The sequence below is a fragment of the Canis lupus genome, chromosome 10, assembly GCF_003254725.2.
Source record: "Canis lupus dingo isolate Sandy chromosome 10, ASM325472v2, whole genome shotgun sequence".
NCBI lineage: Eukaryota > Metazoa > Chordata > Mammalia > Carnivora > Canidae > Canis > Canis lupus.
This window is the reverse complement of record NC_064252.1, coordinates 21279057-21297507: the sequence shown is the minus strand read 5'-3', so window position 1 is coordinate 21297507 and position 18451 is coordinate 21279057. Positions and strand designations below refer to the sequence as shown.

The window sequence follows — 18451 nt, the reverse complement described above, 5'->3', positions numbered from 1 at the left end:
GGGATCGTGGATAATTTTTTTTGCTCCATTTTCCTGGTTTTCTGCAATGTGGTTATAGTTAAAAGTATATTATAAACTAAGGAGTCAAAACAAAGAAACAATGGCTGGTTTTCCTGGGGTGGAGATAGAACTCCTGACTTTGTAAAAATAAGTTCTGCAGAACCACTGGCATGGCTTAGTTTAGATTTTATTTTTCTTCAGTGAAACAGTAATGCACGTGGAGGATAGAAAAATATTCAGTGCAGAAAGATCGAGGAATGCCACCATCCTAATGGAATGGCATTTTTTTCTTCCAATATCGCTCCATATTTATATATATTTTAACAAAGCCTAGTGTATTATATACAATATAAATATACAAGTTTAAATTCTGCTTTAATTTTTTAAAAAAGATTTTATTTATTTATTTGAGAGAGAGAGCAAGAGAGCACAAGCAGGGGGAGCGGCCGAGGGAGAGAGAGAGGGAGTAGCAGATTCCCCGCTGAGCAGGGAGCTGGGCAGATGGACATGGGGCTCGACCCATCAGGTCATGATCACAGGGTCCTGGGATCAAGCCCCACATCCAGCTCCCTGCTCAGTGGGGGAGCCTGCTTCTCCTTCCTCCTCTGCCGCTCCCCCTACTTGCATTCTCTGGCTCTCTCTCTTTCTCTCTGTCAAATAAATAAATAAAATCTTAACAAAACAAAACAAAAAACCCCAAGCATCTCCGTTGCCACAGTCTTCATCTTTGTAAATTTAAAGAGTTACATGATATTTCATAGCGGAGATTTGTCGCAGATGGACTTAACTCGCTGTCTCCTACACCCTAGTTGTTAGGTTTCCATTTACGCTCATGTTTCTATTATAAAGCTCATGGCCATAAAATATAATTGCACATGATGTGCATAGAGTTGTGCAGACTGGATACGTAAAATCTTACCGCTTTCCTTTATATTGGCAGCAACAAAGTAGAAGCCACGATGGAAAACATATTCCATTTGGAATGTCAATCAAACATACAAAGCCCTTTGAACTAAAGAAGTAAGGATGTTGTAAGATTTTTTCCTTCCAAAAAATGCAACATGTTAATAAAGGATGCAGTTGTCCAAGAGGAGGGAGTCGAGCGGGGTGTGATTCCCACGGTGCCCACAACATCCTGCCCGTTGGCTGCTCTCGGGGCGCTAACATACCCTCCTTTCCCTCTACTCTTTCTCTATACATACGACCTTGTCTTTGCTGAACTCAAGCCCGCTGTCTTGCATTCGCTACGAACCCAAGTTCCTCCCATCAGAGGCAACCAAAGTCACACTCAGGTGTTACATTCAGACACGCCGTGACATCAGAGCCACTCTTCCCACTGCCACCGCTCTTAGCGGGATGCCCATTCCTCCTCCTCGTCACAAGCCCAAGTGTCTATCAGGACTCTCAGTTGCCACCAGCTCTGGTCGATATAAATGGAAAGAAGTTCATTGCAACGGTCCTGGACGGCCTGCGGAATGATCAGGAACAGCACAGACCAAGCCTAGAAGCTGGGCTAGACCAGGGACATCTGGAGGGAAGCCAGGCCACAGCCAAATTCAGGCCACAAAGCCAGTCAGGTGATGTCACCGCCACCCACCGCGGAGCCCCTCAATGCCACGCTTGCTCTGCTGCCAGCACAGAGCCCAGAAATTCCACATTCTTGCTGCTGCTGCTTCTGTCAACAAAAGGGATTTGCCACCAACCAAGCCTCTTTCCATTACCAGCTCCCACTACAAAGTCTGGGGCGGGTGTGGGTGGTTAGCCCCCCTCGGTCACGAGCCAGCACCCCGGTTTCAAGGAGAAGGATGAGCTTAGGCTCCGTAGCGGGAAGAGAGCAGGTCTGCCTCGTGAGGCTCTTCGGTGGGGTCTTCCTCCAACAAAGGGGGAGCACATGGTCGATATTGTTGTAACCCTGCAACCCAGACTAACAGGGAGGCTTCGAGATCCCCATTCTGAAGCAATGTCTCTGGCAAACAACGAAAGACACGTGGATCTGTGCTGGAACAAGCAAAAACCCCAACAAAAGGCAATCCAAGTTTCCACCACTGTCCCCAAAGCATCGGGGCAGCTTCTCCAGAACCCAATCAGTTTAACAAGATTTTATTTATTTATTCATGAGAGACACAGAGAGAGAAAGAGGCAGAGACACAGGCAGAGGGAGAAGCAGGCTCCATGCAGGGAGCCTGACGTGGGACTTGATCCGGGTCTCTAGGATCAGGCCCTGGGCTGAAGTTGACACTAAACCGCTGAGCCACCCAGGCTGCCCCAGATCCTCTCATTTTTGTTAAAATAAAATTACATCTGCTTCAGCATGTAAAGCTTCCTGCCTGCCACCCCCCCACCCCCGCCCACAACCGAACCACAGGAGCTCCGTGCTTTTAATCTTTTTGACTATCATTCTTCCCTCTTCCACTTAACTACTTTTAGGACAGCCCAAATACCTTGCCTGGTCCCCCAAAGACAAAATCTCCTTGGCTTTTCTGTTCGCTGGACTTCTTTCCACTTTGGGGGGCACTGCAGCTCCAGTCTTCAAAGCAGAGCACAGCCCCTCAGGACCTATGTGTTACCATATAAAATTAATGATTATGGTTTCATGTGAATTTGCCTTGATCATGCTGATCCACAGAGTCCCAGGACAGCTGAGGTTCTAGAATTTTCTGAAACGTTGTATGCTCCCCCTTCTCCTTCGCCCTCCCTGGCTCCAGTGTCCATTTACGACGTCCCAAGACCATGACAAATACCACCTCTTCCTCACCCCTCTCTCTCTCCCTGTAGCAGTCTGCTAAAGCTGCATAACAAAACACCCCAGACTGTGTGGTTTGAGCAACAGAAATATATTCTCTCACGGTTCCAGAGCCTAGACCCCTGGGACCAAGACGTGAGCAAGGTTGGCTTCTCCTGAGGCCTCTCTCTTGGAGATGGCCTTCCTCTCATGTCTGCACATGGTCATCCCTCTGTAAGTGCTCCTGTACTAATCTCGTCTTATAAAGACCCCGCTCTTAATGGATTGAGGACTGCCCTAATGACCTCGTCTTACCTTACTTACCTTTTTAAAGGCCCACCTCCAAATATGCTCACAATGGAAAGGTACTGGGACTTAGAACTTCAACAGATGCAGATTATGGGGGGCGGGGGAGACCCTAATTCAGCGCCCAACACTAGCCGACCACCTGGCACTGTGCCGGGCGGGCACGGTGGGGTAGTTAGGCACACCTGGGCGGCCTCCCAGCTCTGCTGCTGGTCCGCATGAAGCTGGCAGCTTCCTCCACGATTGTGCCTCGCTCCCTGTGAAATAGGGGTCACACAATGGGGGACACGCCTTCCTCTCGGCTGGCCATGTGAGTGAAATCAGGTCGAAGGCCTGAGGCTCGCCAGGGCACTGGACGTGTGGAAATTAATATTGTGAGGAGGTGGTCATGGCCTTCCCTGGTCAGGGGCTTCCCTGGTCAGGGGCTTCCCTGGTCATGGCCTTCCCTGATGACCCAGAGTTGTCACCAGACGTGGAGGCACCCAGCGTGGGCCTCTCCAAGAGCGGTCACTCCCCTGACCGTGAAAGCAAACACGCATCCAGGAGAACCTTGATTTGGTGCCCCGCCGCGTGGGAGTTCAGGAGAGAGGTGTTTGCTGGGGGCCCCGGGGAGGCCGGGGGTCCTCCGTATCTTGTGTGTCATTATTGATTGTTTACGTATATTTGACATAATTGGGTATCTCTGATTTTCTGCAGCCTCATCGAGGGGAAAGGACTGGTTTCTCATTTGTCGCTCTAGTCACGCCATTGCCCCTAGGACCTTCCCAGTAAGGAACAGACCCCAGGGTGAGAGTGGAGAAGGGACCCAGAGAAGCCAGGGAGGGGACCCAGGGGTGCAGGTGGTCAAATGGCAGCAGGAGCCTGAGGAGAACAGAGCCCAGGGAGCCACACGGGGTGTCAGGGGCTCTGCCATCTTCCAGGCCCGGAAGGGTGGGGGTGCCAAGGGCAGCCAGTGGTTCCAGGGCGGGGCACCCCTGCAGGAACCACAGGAGGCTTGTCCTCCAGAGTCAGGGCAGCGCCAGAGCCATTTGTTTTCTGACTTGGAGAAAAACAGTCCACATGTGCCAACAATGATCTTTCAAACAAACGGAGAGCAATTTGTTATGGGCGGTGGGGAGCATTGAGTCCTCTGGCTTCTCTGCGATGACGGGAGAAAGCTGGGCTGTCACAGAGGGACATGACAAATGGCTTCCTGCTTGGAGCAGAATCTGGGGTGGGGGTGTCATCTTACCCCGGCCCGGCGGGGGGGCTGTCAGGTGGAGGGGGGACTACCTGGTCCCTAATCTCCTCAGTGGAACCTCTCTGAAGACCAGTCCCATCTTCTGCAAACCGCACGCAACATCCTGCTTCTCAAGTTTTTTGACTTCTACGTAGAGATCCAGAGGGAAAATGGTTAGAACTTAGGGCCAGAAGAAGCTCGTCTCTCCTGATGAAAGGGTGCACGTTCTTTGGTCACAAAACAGGAGTTGTTTAAGTGCTCATAATTTAAATTTTACTTTGCTTGCCCAAAAGTTACTTTGGTTGTCAAGTTTAGGTAGGTATAGGGATTATACACTCCAGGTTTCTGGTACAATTATTCTTTCTGTTGCAACTGTTTCCAAAAAAGAAAAGGAAAGAAAGAAAGAAAGAAAGAAAGAAAGAAGAAAGAAAGAAAGAAAGAAAGAAAGGAAGAAAGAAAATTTAAATAAGAAAATTTTCATTAGTAAACACAATATCCAATTTCTTTTAGTTCCCTTTTGATCTTTAGCTACATGAATATAGCTTTTCTAGGGTTGTAATTGCAGGCTCACACTCACACTCAATTTTGTTTTGTTTTTTTTTTTTTTTGCTGCTTTTGTTTTGTTTTGTTTGTTATTTTTACATAATATTAGTTCACAAAGATCATATTTCCACTGGGGCATCCTATTCAGTCTTTTCCACAATGGTGCAATATTCTCCGGAACCACGGAATATCGGTAGAGTTGAATCTAATCCTATGCACCATAAATAGGCTATTGTCGGACATTGCATTTTTTTCTAGATCGCTCACTATAATAAACAATTGTGTTATTACAAAAACAAATGAGCAAAGGTTATGAAAGAAGTCACGAAGAAAACAAATACAAATGGCTAATAAGCCCATGAAACATGTTCAAGCTCTGGGGTGATACATCAGACGATGATTGATGATATATTGAAACAGCAAGACGCCCCGCGCTCTTGCCCGTGGACAGAGCCCAAATTAAACAAAGATGTTGCTCAGTGCTGGAGCTGTGGTGGAGAGACTCCGGGCTTGGCTGTGTCCCTCCCATTCACAGGGATGTGAATCGGTCCATGTCTGGGGGCAGCAATTGGTCTCCTAGGGCACCCTCTTCTAGGCTAGATGCTGAGCCTACAACATGCAGGTTTCTTTTTAAAAAAGATTTTATTTATTTATTCATGAGAGACACAGAGAGAGGCAGAGACACAGGCAGAGGGAGAAGCAGGCTCCATGCAAGGAGCCCGATGTAGGACTTGATCCCAGGACCCCGGGATCACCGCCCAAGTGGAAGGTAGACGCTCAACCGCTGAGCCACCCAGGTGTCCCAAACACAGGGGTTTCACTCATTCATTAAACACTCCCCCCTGACCCCCCAATTTAAATGCCCTAAATGTCCAGTCCCCAGGGGAGTGGTGAAGCACTATTCAGGGGTCCGGTGAAGCACTATTCAGGGGAGTGGTGAAGCAAACATGTGTCCGGTGTTCACACTATTCACTCACTAGATGTGTAATAAAGGTTTCTTAATACGACAGGGAAATGTTTGTGCTACAGTGTTGGGTGACACACTGAACCTTGATACAAGTCGCTCTCAGACCAGCCCAAGACTGGGACTCAGCCAGCCTGGTTTCAAGTCCTGGCACTGCCCATCACCTAGTTGTGAGCATTTGACCGGTGACCTCGCCTCTCTGAGCCTCGGTTTCCTCATCTGCAGAAGGTGAGCACTAAGGTCTCCTAAGGCTGTCGTGGTAACAAAACAACGTGTCGTGTGCACGGCACATGCTGCACCTTCTCTGAACTATAAATTCTCTCCGGGGTCCTCTTATCCTCCCATGCCTTAAAAAAGAACGAAAACAAAAACAGAAGCACAAATCTTCAATGTGTCTCCAGCTCAGAGCTCCCCACCCACTCCCGTCTAAGTGCCTGCGGGACCCTGCCACGCGCGTGTGCCTCGGACACTGCCCACCACTCAGTCCTGCGGAGTGGCCCAGGGCAGGGAACCCTGCTCATTTGTCAAAGGCCAATCCCAAGCCACCTCTTTTGGGAGGGGTCCTTAGCCTAGGAATTGGCAAGTGACCCCCTTTCGGGAGCATTCTTAGGCTCTCTGCAAACCTCCAACTTAGGTTGGAGGCATCAGTGAAGACGTGCATTTGCTGCCTTTTTGTTTTTTATTTTTGACTCAAACGTTCATTTAGGAAAGAGCAGAGCCTGAGCGAACAGCTGGATGAACTGTCACATGGTGAACCCAACCTTGTAACCAACGCCAGGATTTACAAAACAGATCCCAACCAGGCCCCCCAAAGGCCCCCTTGTGCTCCCCAAGGACCATCACTCTCCTGACTTCTAAGCTGTTCTCGTCCTTCACATAGACGGATCATGTAGAATGTTCTCTAGTGTGTGCCTCCATGGCTGCCCTGTGTCTGTCAGGCCCATTCTTGCTGCAAGAACCCCTCAGCACCCACTTCTCAGAGCTGTGTGGCCCTGGGAGGTGCCACTGCCCCAGGATGTTTTCATTCTAGTGCTGGGGATGTCTGGCAGTTCCTAATTAGAAGCTGTTCTGAATAGTGCTCGTGCTGTTATCAACACCCTACTACCTGACTTGCCATGCACACTTAAACCTGTGTGCATTTTTGCTGGGTGTGAACGTGGGAGTGGGGTGACTGGATCAGGGGGTCCATACATTCAACTGAGTGGTGTTCTCATGGCTTTCCTCTCATCGCTCCACACCTTCGCTTGCGCTAGTTTTTTGTTTTTTGTTCTTTTTTAACACAAATGCATTTATGGTCCTACCGGACTAATGCTCCTTGGGTCACCACTGCCTGGTTGCAGCCATGAATTCCCACACAAAGAGGTCACTCCTGCAGGCCCAGCCCAAAGGCTGCTTCCTCTCCTTCCTCTCTGCAAGTCCAATCTCTTCCTCTGCGCTTGGGGGGTGGGGAGGGCTCCTGGGTTCAACGCGTTCCCCTGGGGTTGGGATGCTGCTGCGAGTTCCTCTGGCCCGACGGGCGGCCTCATGAGGGCAGAACCAGGTGGCAGGACGGCAGGACGCAGCTGGGGCAGCCGGGGGGCTTGCAGGCCGCGGGGGCATCCGTGAGCGCAGCGCGGCCCAGGGCGGGAAGCGACCACTGGGGGGGGGGGGTGCGGGGCTTTGCTCCGGGAGCCCCCCTCCCCCTGCCTCCGAGGGACACCGTCCTGTGTCCCCCCCAGAAGGCGCCTGACCCCTGGGGACCCCTCGCCACCTTGGTCCCCGACTCCCCCCACCGCCTCCCTTTCCGCGGAGCCGGGAGGAGCTAACCTTTGGTACCCAGCGCGCCCCTGGGCGGGCGGGTGGGGAAGGGATCGGGTTTCACCGGCGCCGAGGTGGGGAGGGGAGGGAGGGAGGGAGGGGGGAGGGAGGGCGGCCGGGATGGGGTGCCCCCCTCCTCGGCTCCCACCGGGGAGAGGTTTGGGGGTCCCCGCTCCCGCCCCCGGCCGTGGCCCCGCGCGCCCCTCGGGGGCCGGGGTGGCGGGGGTGGCGGGGGCCCGCGGGGGGGGGCAGGTCGGGAGGAGGGGAGGGGGGAGGGGAGGGGGGAGGGAGGGGGGGAGGGCCGGCACCCGGCGCCCCGCGGCCCCGCCCCCGCCGCGCCCTCCTCGGGGCGGGATAATTGAACGGCGCGGCCGGGGCGCAGCGTTGGCTGCGGAGGCCCGGCCGGAGCGTGGAAGCCAGCAGCCCGCCCCGCGCCCCGCGCCCCGCGCCCCGCGCCCCGCCTTTGTCCGCCGCCGCCCGCCGCCCGCCGGCCCCATGGAGCGCGCCGCGCCGAGGACCGTCCCGCTGCCGCTGCTGCTGCTCGGCGGCCTCTCGCTGCTGGCGGCCCGAGGTAGGGGCGCCCCAGCCCGCGGCCCCGCTCTCCCGCGAGCCCCGAGCCCCGAGCCCCGAGCCCCGAGCCCGGAGCGGTGGGAGTGTTGGGCCGGGCCGTCCTGGGTGCTGCGCGCCGGCCGCGCCCTCCCCGCGCCCCACTCCGGGCTCTGGTCCCAATCGCCGTGACCTGGGCCAATTGTTTTAAAGAAGCCGTTTCCTCCTCCCGGACCCATCCTCCTTCTCCTGCCCCCCCGCCCCCCCCCCCCCCCCCGCCGAGTGCCCACCCATCTTCCCACCGGGGCGACGTTGGGAGGTTAGGGAGAAGCCCTAGCTGGTGGTTGTGAGCCCCTGGGTGCCCTGCTCTGCGGTCCGAGCGCCCTGCGCATCTGCTCGGCCGCCCCCACCTCCACCTCTCCGTAGGGGCTGTTGTACCCAGCTCGTTGGTGAGAAAACTGAGACCCGGGACAGTAGTTTGTCCAGGGGACAAAGCCAGTCATGGGTTAGGGGGTGGGCTTGAAAAATCAGAAAGGAAGAGCGCAGTCTGCAGATTTTTATGGTGATAGCCAGTGTGGAGAAACCTCTGCCTGCCCTCCTGGGACATAGAGGGCCTCAAGACCGGGGCTGGGCAAGGCTACACACAGCTGGGGCTGGGGACAGGCCACTGCCAGACCCACCCACCCAGGGCAAGGGGCCAGAGTGCTGCGCCCAGGACTGGCAGCGTGGGGATGGCCCTTGGCCCTTCTTTCCCCCTTTATCCTCAAGGCCCAGCTCCTGGGGGTGGGGGTGGGGTGGCCACTGGGCCCTGTGGATTAGAGCCACAGTGGGTGAGCCCGAGCCATGGCCTCTGACCTCTCTGCTGACCTGTGACTCATCACTCATTAGTCAGGCCTCCCTGCCTGGAGGCTTTGTTCTTCCTGGGGCCAGGCCCAGACAAGAGCCCTGACCACCTTCACAATCCCAGATGCTTTATCTCGTGCTTAGTTTTGTTTCTTTGCAAGTCTTCTGTGACCACCCTCCTGCTTGGTCAGAAGGTCACCGGGGAGAGGTTGGGGGCAGAAGGCAGAGCCCTGCAGGGGTTTCTTGGCTTGCTCACTGCTTGCAGTAGGTCCAGGAGCTCTGGCTCTGGGGAGTGGGGCATCTCATGGGGGACATGGCATGGGAGGCACAGGGCTCCAGCTTGGCAGAGAGCCATTCTGCACCCCCCCCCCAACACACACACTCTGGGCTCACAGGAGGCTTGTTGAAAGAGATGGTGCCTGAGCAGGAGCTGGTCAGGCAGGCAGAGGGAGGAGGGGCATTTATCACAGTGGCTGGAGTGAAAGCCCCAGGGGGGCTCCCTTTGGAGGCCACACAAGACTCTTGTTGGAAGTAGAAAGGGCCCCAGGGCCCCTGTGTATTTTACAGACGGGTAACTGAGGCAGGCCCAGCGAGAAGGCATGGTAGAGAGAACTCGGGTAACTGAGGCAGGCCCAGCGAGAAGGCATGGTAGAGAGAACTCTCTCAAGCCTGAGTGCCCCCATCCCCCACCACGGTGCTGTCCTGCCCACTGTGTGAGCAAGTTCCTCTGTGGCCTGGTGGGGGCCTGGCGGGGTCTGCCTCGGAAGGACTCAGGCTGGAGGGGCTCCCATCTTCTTTATCCAGAAGGCCCCTGACTTCAGGCCTCTGTGCTAAAGGAGACCTGCTAAGTGCACACCCAGGCTGGCGTGGCCTTCTGTTTCTTTTGGGGTGGCCCCCTCTTTTGAGTTTGGCATGGTCTGGGGAGAGGGAGCTGGAGCTCGTGGGTCTGTGTCTGGAAGCCTGGAAGCTGTCAGGTTCCCTGCGGTGACACAGTCCCACCCCCACCCCCCAAGGGCCATGGGGGGCACGAGGAAATGTCATTGGAACCAGTCACGGGGAAAGGCCATCCTGTGGGGAGCCCTGTAGCTGAACCTCCCTTGGCCTGGCCCCCACGATGCAACAGGGCACTGGTCTTCCGTGCCAAGGGACAGTGCCGAGCCACCGCCTGTCCCGTGTCTGTCTGTCCTGTTGGGCTTTGCCGATGGCGGGGTGGGAGGGAGTGGAGAGGAGGAGGGCATTTGGGAGAGACAGCCGCGCTTTCTCCAAGACTTTCTTGGCCTCTGGCTGCAGCGGGCAGCGTTTCCGACTGATTACAGAGCAAGGCAAGGCGCTGGGAGGGAGAACAAAGACGGGAGAGGGCTTGGCTTGGAAGCACATGGCCTGCGCCGCTGCTGGAACTTTCCCAGGCTGGTGGTGGGGGCTGGACAGGCTGGAGTGGGGGTGCTGCTGGAGTGCTGAATGCGTAGAGAAGAGACTTGGGGTCCCCCAGGGTGGGGGGCAGCCCTGCATCCTCTCGTGTGGGGGTGTCCAGGTGACACCTTCTCCTGGCACTGCCTGGGACCCCCCCCCGCCTCCCTAGTGCAGGACCCCGTTTGCCACCCCTTCTGGACAGTGGTGTGCGGGGCCAGGGGGGATGCGAAAGCCTGGCTCCCTCATCTTGGGGTCCCAGCGGGCCGGCACGAGCTTCTGTGGGCCGGGAAACAACTTTGCCTGTATCCGGTGGTTTTCTCATTTGTAAAATGAAGATAACAGAAACCTTCTTCCTGGCCTGCCCTGGGGACTGAGGGAGAGATGGGGGGGGGCCCTGCTCGCCGAGGCAGCCGGATTAGTATCACCTGGTATTTGCGTGGCCCCCTCCCTGGGTAAGACAGGGTCCTTTCCCCACAGAGAGCTCTGAAAGTCCTACTGAATTCCCCGGGACGGCTTGGATCCAGCAGCTGTCGAGAGCCAGAGCCAGAGCTGTGCTGGGGAAGGGGACGCCGGTGGCCTGGGCCAGCCTCCTCCAGCATCCGTGCGCTGGGTATCTGCTCTATGCCGGACGCTGTTCTAGATCGTGGGGAGACGGCCAGGAAGAGTTGAGGCCTGGCCCTTCTGCCCGAGGGGCTCCCACCCCGCTGGAGGGCCAAGAGTCAACAGGTCATTAGGAACCAACCCCATAGGCCGAGAGTCAGGGAAGAGTCAGGGAAGATCTCCCGAAGGACACAGCCTGCAACTGGCAGGTGTAGGAGGAGCTGACTGGGCTTCTGGGAAGCATGGCCAGGAGGATGGTGCTCCGGGCGGAGGGAAGCACACGGGTAAACACCCAGAAGGCGACAGGGCACATGGACACATGTCCTCTTCCCTCCGCTTCCTTTGAAGGCAGGACTCTGAGCAGTGGGCACAGTGGGTGGCACAGCCTTGCGGATAAAGTCACACGAAAACAGGCCCACTAGTATCCCAGCCATCTCGCCAGTGTGTTTGATACAAGGAAAGCCTCGCCTTTGCAGCACATCACATTGTAACAATTTGATTAATAAAAGCTTTTACAGACTCCAGTGTCCTTGTAAGGACCTCAGATGTGGCCACCTAACCAAACGGGGACACCCATGATGGCAACTTTCCTGGGATTGGAGACCCTTTGGCCTGGAGGGGGCTTGGCGATGAGAGGGTGTGGCGGGGAGGCTGGTGAGGTCATCGGCCCAAAGTCACAGCGGGCTGGGCGCTGTAGACTGGCCCTCGTCCTCCTGGGCCGCCTCCGTTAGCCCTCGGGCTGGTCCTCACAAGGCTCTGGGTCAGGATGGAGTCAGGTGCCTGTTGTTCCAGCTGCCTGCGTGTTATCAAGAGGTGGGGGTGGGCCCTCAAAGGAGGTGAGGAGACTGGTCCCAATTCCGAATGTGACCGATCCCATGCTCTCTTCTTCTGTTTCCTGAAGTACGGAGAACACACCCTGCTCTAGGAAATTATTATAATTGACCTATTTTTACATTAGTCTCTTTTAGTCCTCTCAACAATCCTATGAGGAAGGTGCTGTCCTTATTTTCATTTTAGGGACATATAAACGAAGGCCCAGGGCAGTTAAGTAACTTGCCTGGGAAACCCAGTGGTGAATGGAGGGCTGGGATGCAGGAGCCCCGCTCCTGACTGCTCGGCCGTCTTGCCTTAAACCTAACGGTGGGGGGTGGGGACAAAGCGGGTGGGACAGTACTTGAATCCCATACACAAGTGCATGTGTGACGGGGTCCTGAGGAAGAACAGGTGTTTCCCATACATGGGAACCATAGAACCCTTGCGGGGCTCGTGGCTGGCTTGGTGTAGGACATGATCCCCGAGGTGACGGCACCTGTCTTATTTCAGGTTAGTGGACAAGCCTGTCCTGCCTGTTCTGTCCTGGGAAGCCAGTGGCCGTGGTGGTGGAGGGCTGTTTGCTCCGGTACCCAGCCCAGGGTCTGGCCATAGACCTGCCTCTCCCTTGGATGTGGCCCAAGTCAGGCCCTCCTTGCTGCCATCTCAGGGTGGGCTCAGGAGCCCCCAAGGAACCTATGTTGACCATGCTCCCCCTGCTTCAGGGGGAGGCGGTGCACGCAGGGATGGATGCCTCTGGCCACAGGACGCTGGGTGAGGTCTTGAACTGTCCACAGGGTAGAAAGTCGCCCCTTTCCTGGCATCTTTATAAAGGAAAATATTCTTGGCTGGTCCTGGGTTCCAGACACAACAGGGCGGGCCCGACATCTGGAGAGGACGGCCCTGGAAATTGTTTAGGTCATTTTCCTGCTTAATCTGGCCCCAGGCTTGCCAAGCGATCCAGCCAGAGGGCTCCGCTGACACGGCCAGTGCCGGGAGTAGGGACGCTGGACTCCCGCCCACCCTGTTGCTGACTCTGGGGAGACCCACCTGCCAAGGGCCCGGGTTACTGCTCCTGAGAGCCAGGGGCCGAGCCTTCTTTTCTCCACATTGGCGGGTCTGTGATGTGTATAGTTCCCTGCACTGCCAGCCTCGGGCCACTCAGGGGGGACACCACGCAGCTGGCAGTCTGGGCCCTTTAGGGGATCCAGAGAACCAGCCTTGGGGGCTGATGGGAGCCCGGGATGGGCTTTATGGTGGGCATTTGAGGAGAATGTGGGAAGAACAGTTTGCCTATCAGCCCATGGAAGCCACAGGTCAGCTGGTCCACTCCTTGTATAGGTGGGGGAACAGGCCTAGGAGGAGAAGGGAGGTGATAAGTGGTGTCATGAATCCGCTCAGTTCTTGTCAGCAGATGTTTCCTGAGTGTCCCTCATGAGCTTGGCCTGGCCCCTGAGGAGCGCTTCATAATGCCTCTATCATTTGTCAGTTCTCAGCAAGCTCGAGGCCCCAGGACACGGGACAGACACGGTCCCTGCCTCGTGGAGCTTGTGTGCTGTGTGGGTCTCATGTGGCTCCAGAACAAATGACTGCAAACTGAGCAGCTTAGAGCAACAGAGGCCTAGCCTCTCACCGTCCCGGCGGCCACAAGTCAGATATTACGGTGTCTGCAGGGCTTTGTTCTCCACCAAGGCTCTGGGCGGGGGGTGGGGGGGGTGTCCATCCTTGCCTCTCCCAGCTCCTGGGGGCTCTTGGTGTGCCTGGGCTCGTGGGTCCCTCTTTCTTCACGTTGCTTTTTCTTCCACCGTGTGTCTCTTCTAAGGATACTTGTCATGGGATTTGGGGTCACCCACATGATCCAGGAGGATCTCATCTTGAGATATTTATTTATTTTTTTACGATTTTATTCAGTTATTCATGAGAGACACAGAGAGAGGGAGAGACACAGGCAGAGGGAGAAGCAGGCTCCCTGTCGGGAGCCTGATGCAGGGCTCAATCCCAGGACACCGGGATCACGCCTTGAGCTGAAGGCAGACGCTCAACTGCTGAGCCACTCAGGTGCCCTCATCTTGAGATCCTAATTACACCTGCAAAGACCCTTAATCCAAATAAAGCCACATTCCAGGGTTAGGACGTGGATATATCATTTTAGGGGCCACTGTTTAAGGCATCGCACATACTAACAGCAAACCCAGAAACACATGCCCTCCCGGGGCTGTATCAGTAGGAATCAGTGCTGCAATGACCCTGACATGCCATGACGAGGACAGCAGACAAAGGTGCCTCTCAAGTGGGTGGATGGGGAGGTGATACCTAGCTGAGGTGTGAGTGGTGGGGAGCTGTCTGCAAAGACCTGAGAACAGCATTTGGACAAAAGGAGCAGCTAGCCCAAGGCCCCAGGTGGGATCAGATGTATTGGAGGGACCAGAGGGGAGTGTGTGCCCCTGGGAAAGAGTGGCGGGGAGCAGAGGGTGGCCGAGATGGGAGGGTCTTAAAAACTAGGATGCAGACTGTGGGTTTTATCCAAAGTGAACTAGGAAGTTGCTGGAGGATTTGAAGCAGAGAAGTGACACTGACTCAGGTTTCTAGAAGTCATCTGGACTGCCGCTTGGTGAGTGGACTATGGGCAGACAAGGGGGGGTCAGAATAAGCCAGTGTGGGGGCTTCTGCAGGGTCCCCGGCTAAAGCTGCCCTGGGTGGAGTGATAGTCAGGGGGCTGCTGGGAAGTGCAAAGATCTAGGGTGCCTGGTAGCTCGAGTGGACAGGACTTGCATGGGATGAGCATGGAGGGTGAGGGAGAAGGATGGTTCAGGCTGACCCCGTTACTGTGGTGTGAGCAGAAGGGTGGGTGGTGGTTGCTAATAACTGAGCTGGAGATATGCTTCTGATTTTGACACGATGTCTCTCTGCAACCCACTCCTGTCATTTCCCCCCCATTATCCATGAAGGGGGATGTGAAGCGACCAAGGCCCAAAGAGGCCAAGTCGCACACCTGTGTTGCTGTGTGGAGCCACCAGGATTCAAACCTGGAAGCATGGCTCTCAAATGTGTTCTTTTTTTTTTTTTTTTGCTTTAAAGATTTTATTTATTTATTCACGAGAGACACACACAGAGAGAGGCAGAGACACGGGCAGAGGGAGAAGCAGGCTCCATGCAGGGAGCCCGATGGGGGACTCGATTCTGGGACCCCAGGATCACACCCTGAGCCGAAGGCAGACGCTCAGCCACGGAGCCACCCATGGGCCCCCCCAAATTGTGTTTAGGAACAGCAGGGCAGCAAACCTCCTCCTCTCTCTTGCTGCCTGGAAGTCTTGATTCTGGAAAGTTCTGCTCCGGCGGCAGCCAGTTTCCTTCCGCGTGTTACCAGAGTGTGTGTGAGCTTTAGAGTCCGAGCCAGACTCCAAGGCCACCTCTGTGTTTGCTCTGTGGCATCAGGCGACTTGCTTAATCTCTCCCTGACCCCCTGTTTCCTCGAGCTGCCAGGATGCCATGAGATCATTCGTTCTTTTACAGGAATCGATTGAGGGCCTGCTCGGAGGCCGGCGTGGGGCAGGGTGCAGAGCTTGTCCCAGCCCTCGTGGCACTAAGTACACACGCAGTTAATCATTTGTGCTGGTGCTGGGAAGTTCGAGGTGCACAGAGACCATAGAGCATAGAACTACCGTGTGTGTGTGTGCACGCGCATGTAGGGGTTTAGTTGGGGAAGACTTCTGGAGGAAGAGACCTTTGAACCGACGTGGGTGTGAATGAGCTGGTCCCAGGAAGGGAGTGGACACGGGACCACCCAGCTCCAGCTTCCAAAGGCCAGGTGTAGAGGACACATGACAGGTGGCCAGAGAGTGCAGGGGGCAACCAGGGGAGACGGCCCTGCAGGGTGGGCTGCCGTAGAGACCTCAGGAGGTGAGGACGGCCCCCGTGTCCACTGCCCTTGGTCGCTCGCAGGAGGTTACTGCCTGGAGGGAGCGATCTGGGAGCTGCCTCTCCTCTCCTTCCCAGAGATGTGCCTTCTGGTCCCTCTCTTGTGCTGCCTCCTGTCGCTGGTTCTCTGCCCGAGACCCCTGTCTGTCTGTGACACGTGCTGTGTGTGATGGTTTGAGGCACCTGCCGCCCTTGTGTGGAGCCCTGAGAGCAGACTCCAGCATCCCCCGCACCCCACCTCCTGGGCCGGTCAGGTGCCCCTGAAGGGGGAGATGGCTCCGTCCTTATCCTAGACCTGCAGGGGATGTGGAGGTACCAGGCACCAGACCCCAGTGACAATTACCTGGTGTCTCCCTGGGCTGTCCCTATGAGGACAGTCTCCTCCTGCCTTTCCACCTCTGGATCCCTCTCCCCAAGCCACAGCCTGCACATGGAAGGGTCATAAGAGGGGCTTTTTTCTTTTTTCTTAAGATTTTGTTTTTAAGAAATCTCTACACTCAACGTGGGGCTTGACCTCACAACCCTGAGATCAAAAGTCATGTGCTCTACCAACCGAGCCAGCCGCGGAGGGGTGTTTTGAATGCACAGAGGACGTGGGACAGCATGAGAGCAGTGGCCAAGGGTTGGGGAGGGCCCCTTGCAGGGGTGGGCTGAGCCTTCCAGGGTTTTCTGTTTGGTTGCAGTTTCCTGTTGCTTGTACGAGAAAAACAAGAAAATGGACTTGCTAGCCAGCCTCTGATGCCGCACCTTCTCCCCCTTCTCATTTATGCACCAGAGCTTATCACTTTTTTGTTTTGCCAAACAAGACTGTTAAAATAGAAAGCAGAGATCCAGCCAATCACCACCACAACCATTCCATATACATACAGGATGTTTGGAGGGGCAGGGTCTCCGAATAAAAGAAATAAATAAAAGACGGCCTTTTAAGTGGGATCAGGCTGGTTTGTGGAAAACCTCCCTTGGCCATTTCCTTTCTCTCCCATTTTGTTGCAATCCAGTGGGAATTTTGTCAGACTGGTGTCCATATGTGTGGCGAGGTTTGGAAAGCCTTCGCTTGACTGCAGGCTAACTTCTCTCCACCCAGTTTATAGATGAGGAGACTGAGGCCTGGCCTTGTGCCAAGTGAAAGGACCCTCATTGGTGGAGCTGTGACCAGACCCCGGGGCCTCTGCAGCTCCAGCCCTGGGCATGTCCCACCGCAACGCCCTACACGAAGCAACTTGGCTTACTTCTCACTTGCTCATGGGCCAGTCCAGCGTTGCCCAGAGCCCCTGTGATGATGACAATAGATGGCAGGCTGACATTCTGGAAGCTTCCACCCAAGGAGCAGTATAGAAGCCCTCTAAGTGTCAGCCAGTATCTATAGTGTTGGGAAGAACATGCATGTCTTTACCACTTGATGAGAACATGTGCTGCTCTAGACCGTGAGGCACAGTGTGGCCCTGAACACTTAGCATGCCTTTGGCGTCCATCAAAACCACCAGACTCACAGTCTGCCCTCTAGTCTTTACGAAGCCCTAATTCACCCAGAAGTTTTAGCTGCTGTCTCAGGTGACAGGTGGTATCTGAAGCTGGTGAACCAGGCTATGTCCACATGCTCATCAGTTATTTCTGGCAGGTGTGGCTCTTCCCTGAAGGGAGGTGGTGGGGTGTTGGCCACGAGGCAATGTGTCGGTCTGGAGGGGTGTGTGATTCCCGTGAAGAAGAACGCTCTTCCCATTCCCATTCCTGGTGCAGTAACTTGTGTGGCTGTATGATTCCATTTCGAAGACTCTTTCTGTGGTCCGACCCTGATGTAAGCATTTTGCCTGGATTATCCCATCCAGCCTCCCAGCCCAACACTGTAACCTCCTCACTTGACAGGTAGGAAGAGGAGGCTCAGCGAGGTGGAGGCCGGTCCAGGGCTGAGCAGTTTTAACCCACACATCACCTCCCTTGGAATATCTGAGTCGAAGGCTAATAAGATTTTGCAGCAGAGCTTATTCTTCGTTTATATTTAGTGTAATGCTTTGTGGATCCAATTCACAGTCGGATTACAAGGAACCAGAGGTTAAAAGTGTGCTCCATCGAAGCTTCTGCTCAGAAGGGAGGGAAGTGGTCCGAGAGAGAAGATTGCAGACTGCCGGAGGCCCCTGCTTCTCTTAAGAGCACCTGCGGCCCAGCATCGGGCATGCGTGGGCCTCCAGCATGGGCTCACCTGAGGGTGACGTCATCGATATTGGCATTGCTCCCAGGAGTTAGGGATAAAAGAAGCCTCATTTGCTCCATGTGGCTGAGGGCTGTTCAGATGTGGTGGGGTCTCTGCATGGGATTTCTGTGAATCGATGTCCTTCTGGAAGGGCTGCCAGCCAGTCTATGACTGCTGGTTGGCCTGACGCTGTCCACCGCCGTGAAATCCTTGATGGTTGGTGCCAGTGAGATGTGGTGTCCAGTGGGAGGTGTCACCCTGTTCTCTTCTTGCTTCCCAACCCCCGGCCCCCTGGCCCAGCTGTATATCCCCTGTCCGAGCAGACCACTGCCTGGGCTCCCCCCTCTCTCTCTTTCCCTTGCACTGACAATGCTGAATTCTTTTTTTTTTTAAGATTTTATTTATTTATTTATTCATGAGACACACACACACACACACAGGCAGAGACACAGGCAGAGGGAGAAGCAGGCTCCATGCAGGAAGCCTGACGCAGGACTCGATCCCGGATCTCCAGGATCACATCCTGGGCTGAAGGCGGTGCTAAACTGCTGAGCCACCCGGGCTGCCCACAATGCTGAATTCTTA

At 55.3% G+C, this 18451-nt stretch overlaps 1 protein-coding gene across 4 annotated transcripts in view; it reads left to right on the top strand.

Annotated features, from left to right (window-relative positions):
- Positions 1-18451, top strand: part of FBLN1 (fibulin 1) — a 117220-nt gene that overhangs the window by 25717 nt on the left and 73052 nt on the right. Inside the window, exon 1 of one of the 4 annotated variants that reach the window (XM_025456542.3) lies at positions 7867-8122. The exons of the other annotated variants lie outside the window; for them this stretch is intronic. Coding sequence (XP_025312327.1) covers positions 8047-8122 — 76 coding nt within the window. The 5' untranslated portion in view covers positions 7867-8046. Of the gene's footprint in view, positions 1-7866; positions 8123-18451 lie in introns of those variants that run through there. 4 annotated transcript variants of the gene reach the window in all.